Below are 3,795 nucleotides of genomic sequence, written 5' to 3'. Positions count from 1 at the left end.
TGTGACACTTGTGGGAAAGATTTTAAGTGTAAGTCGCTATTGAACCGACATTTGAGGAGCCACACAGGTGAGAAGCCATATTCTTGTGAAACATGTGGGAAGAGTTTCATACGAAGAGGTAGCTTGAGTGTCCACATGAAAATTCACATAGGCGAGAAGCCATATTCTTGTAAAATGTGCCGGAAGAGTTTCACACGGAGAGATAACATGCGTACCCACATGAAAATCCACACAGGTGAGAAGCCATATATTTGCAAAACATGTGGGAAGAGTTTCAGACAGAGAGGTGGCTTGCAGCTCCACATGAGAATCCACACAGGTGAGAGACCATTTGTTTGCAACATTTGTGGCAAAGGATTCAAGCAAAGCTCAAACTTTACTGCTCATTTAAGAATCCACACAGGTGAGAGGCCATTTGTTTGCAACACCTGTGGGAAAGGATTCAGGCGGAAGTCAGAATTGACCATTCATTTAAGAATCCACACAGGTGAGAAGCCATATTCCTGCATTGACTGTAAGAAAAGGTTCCGTACAACATCACAGTTGAAAAGACATAAAAGAATTCATACAGGTTAGTGTTCTTGCAAAACATGGGGGAGCTTTCAGACGTAGTACTGATATTCCATAAAATGAAAGATTTATTGTGAGTTATTAACAGCTGTTGTCTGAGGGTTGGATGAGAATTTCTGGAGGCCTCTTAAGCCGAGCAGATGCTGTACGACCTTTATTGATCGTATACGATGTGTGTGTTCACTCTGGATGTTTAAACAGAACTCTGGAGTGGATGTGTTCATTGAGAAGTCCAGTAAAGTTTACGTCAACCAAAAGAAAAGCATTACTTTAGCCACTATACTTTGTACAGCTGATGAACAGCAGTAATCTGCTGTCACTATTTTTCTTGCTGCTGCAGATCATGATACAGCTTTGTGGTGCTGCCACAGCTCATTTAACCTCGTCCATATACAGTATATAAATATATGTGGCCTATGGCCTTGTTTCAGTTGATTGTGTCCACAAAATATGATCTAATTTGGGCCATGTTGTTATGTAGTCTTTGTACTCACTCTAGTGTACTGAACTAACTTCAGACTGTGGACCTGCAAGACAGCTGACAAAATTTCTGACATGCCAGAAATCCATCCCATCCATGGAGAGCTAGGTCGTTGGTCGTTCGGGTAATTAATCTGGTGCCAGGACCCTGCTCATACTGTACGTCCGGGGTGTCAAACTCAATCGCACAGGAGGCCAAAACTCAAAGCACACTTTAGGTCGCGGGCCGAACAGGATAAAAATGTCACGAACAGAATTCCAGGTCTTGGGGAAAGTCTTTCCGTGACACAGTTTCCTGCATCTCCTCTAGTCTGGCCAGCATCTGGTTGGCATGCCCAGAAAATTCCTCAAACGCCACACGCACCTGGCCAAAAATACAGGCAAACATCAAAGTAAAGGTCATTAAGTCAATATCTAAAGCTAGATGTCTATGACTGACGACTGCTTGTGTCAGCTTTTTGGTTATGTAGTTGTTTTAGTTTTTCACACGTGCTTTAAGCCAGGCAGACAATGTGTGATTTTACTGCCTGTGTATGATACACCAGAATCGACTTCTTACACTCTACATTCATCTGGGCAACGTGACACTGGATGTTTAAAAGGAACCCCGGAGTGGGTGCATTCATTGACAACTCCAGTAAAGTTGAGGTCAACAAAAAGAAAAACTGTTTTACTTTTAGCCATTTTATTTGTACAGCTAATGAACAGCGGCATTTCTCCTGTTGAAGAAATGTTGTACAGTATGGTGTTTAAAGAGCACAATTAGCTTTATTCTAAGACAGTATATAAACATATCATATATACAGTTTATGGCCTTATTTCGTTTGATTCTGCCCACAAAATGTGACATCTCATCTGTATTATGTTGTTGTCTTTGTACTCAGACAAGAGCAATGAACAAACTTGGACCTGCAGGACAGCTGACCTGCCAGAAAATCATCCAAGCAGTCGGGAGTTAGATTGTTGGTCATTTGGGTGATTAATCAGGCACTGGGACCCTGCTTACACTGTACTCCAAACGAAAACTCATCGGGCCAAAATTCAGCCCGACTTTAAAGTAGTCAAGGGCGACTGAAGCAGATCTAAAATTTGGCCAAATCTGTACAGTGTCTGCTCGGCTTTACAACGAGACTGAATGAGAGACTTAGACGGCCCATCAATGTGGTTTTGGCCATTTCAGTGAAAAACCATTGTTATACCCCAGTTCTTTTACTGGACAGATACGAGTAAATAAGGAGTCTGTCTTTCTTGATTTTAGTGCTGGTTTATTTACTATATATATAGTAAATGAAATGGCCAAAACCACATTGATGGGCCGTCTGTCTCTCATTCAGTCTCGTTACTATATATATAGTAAATAAACCAGCACTAAAATCAAGAAAGACGGACTCCTTATTTACTCAGATCTGTATGTATGCATGCATGTATGTAGGCATGCATAAGAAGGAGTACAGAACACAACCCAGGGCTCCCTCCGTCAGACAAGCCGCTGGAGATGAGACCAGGAATGAAACAAACACCCGGAAACACAGAGCCTAATACATATACCAGTTCCAGGCTAACCCCTTACACAGACAGCTGTACAAACATCAGGAGCTGGAGCCAGTGTGACGTCTCCTTCTCCTATCTAAAGCTCTGCATGCTTGGAGCAGCTGGACATAACAAAATGAAGAATTCCATATGTGTGTGTATATGTTTGTGTGATGTGTAACTAAAACATCCATTCAGACATAATTCTTACACAAGATTAAAACAAGAAAACAATTGGTGTCATGGCTTACTGCTAACCTTGAAACAACTCAGACTTTGAATCTTACTAAACTGCATTACTAATGTCTAATAATCTAATTTATTAATTTCTAACACTATACATCCTGTCACAATATGAATCGCAGTTCCTGAATTCTTATGAGTTTGCTGTGTTTTTGATGTATAAGTTGTTTATGAAACTTAAGAATTGACAGAATAAAAGAAGAAAACGGATCAAAAAGTGGAATAGAGTAGAAGGTGAGAGCCTACAGTGGATGATGTCACTGCGAGTCGTCATCATCCGCTGTAGGTGAGAAGCCATTTATTGCAACACCTGTGGGAAAAGATTTTATATGACATCTGAATTGATTAGACATATTAGAATTCATATAGGTTATATATTGTATGCTTGCAAAATGTGGGGGAGCTTTCAGACTGAATTGACAATCCACATGAGAAGAGCACACACTGTGAAGCCACAACTCAGTGTGTCTCAGTTGGGAAAGAACATAAGATGACCTACAAAAAGTAGCCTGACATTTGTAAAATCCATGTGAGAGGATTCAGTTGTAGTGGTTCATGGGCAATACAATAATTCTTTTTTTTTAACAGTTAATGCATTGATTCATTGTCTGAAGATAAAAACTTTTTCTTAGATTCAACATGAGTATTTTATAGACTTACTGAAAGAACTAAGGTTTTCTGTTATTCCTGGATGGAGAGGGCAAAACATTACACCAGGTACCACAGAGTACAATATTACTGCTGCCAGATATGTGTGATCTATTAGAGATGATTATTGATTAAGCAATAAAATATTTTGTTTTACACCCAAGCAAAACTATTTGTTTTAGCTTTACACCACAAACCAGGGAAGCAAACAAAACTCAATTTGTTTGTTGTTATAGTGTTTTATTTCAGATAGATGGGACAGGTGTCAGAACACAAACTAAACCCAGAGTGCATTGCACATTGAAACTGGATCAAACGGACACA

General features: G+C 40.0%; 1 protein-coding gene across 1 annotated transcript; it reads left to right on the top strand.

Annotated features, from left to right (window-relative positions):
• On the top strand, positions 1 to 1,292 carry LOC109957462 (gastrula zinc finger protein XlCGF49.1-like; the record flags this gene model as incomplete). The annotated part of the gene is made up of 1 exon (XM_020595352.1): positions 1 to 1,292. A coding segment is annotated over one exon (576 nt), but the record flags the coding sequence as incomplete, so codon positions are not given.
• Between the last annotated feature and the right edge of the window lie 2,503 nt (positions 1,293 to 3,795).

Source organism: Monopterus albus, unplaced genomic scaffold (assembly GCF_001952655.1).
Source record: "Monopterus albus unplaced genomic scaffold, M_albus_1.0 scaffold26.1, whole genome shotgun sequence".
NCBI lineage: Eukaryota > Metazoa > Chordata > Actinopteri > Synbranchiformes > Synbranchidae > Monopterus > Monopterus albus.
This window is presented reverse-complemented; position numbering and strand designations above follow the sequence as displayed.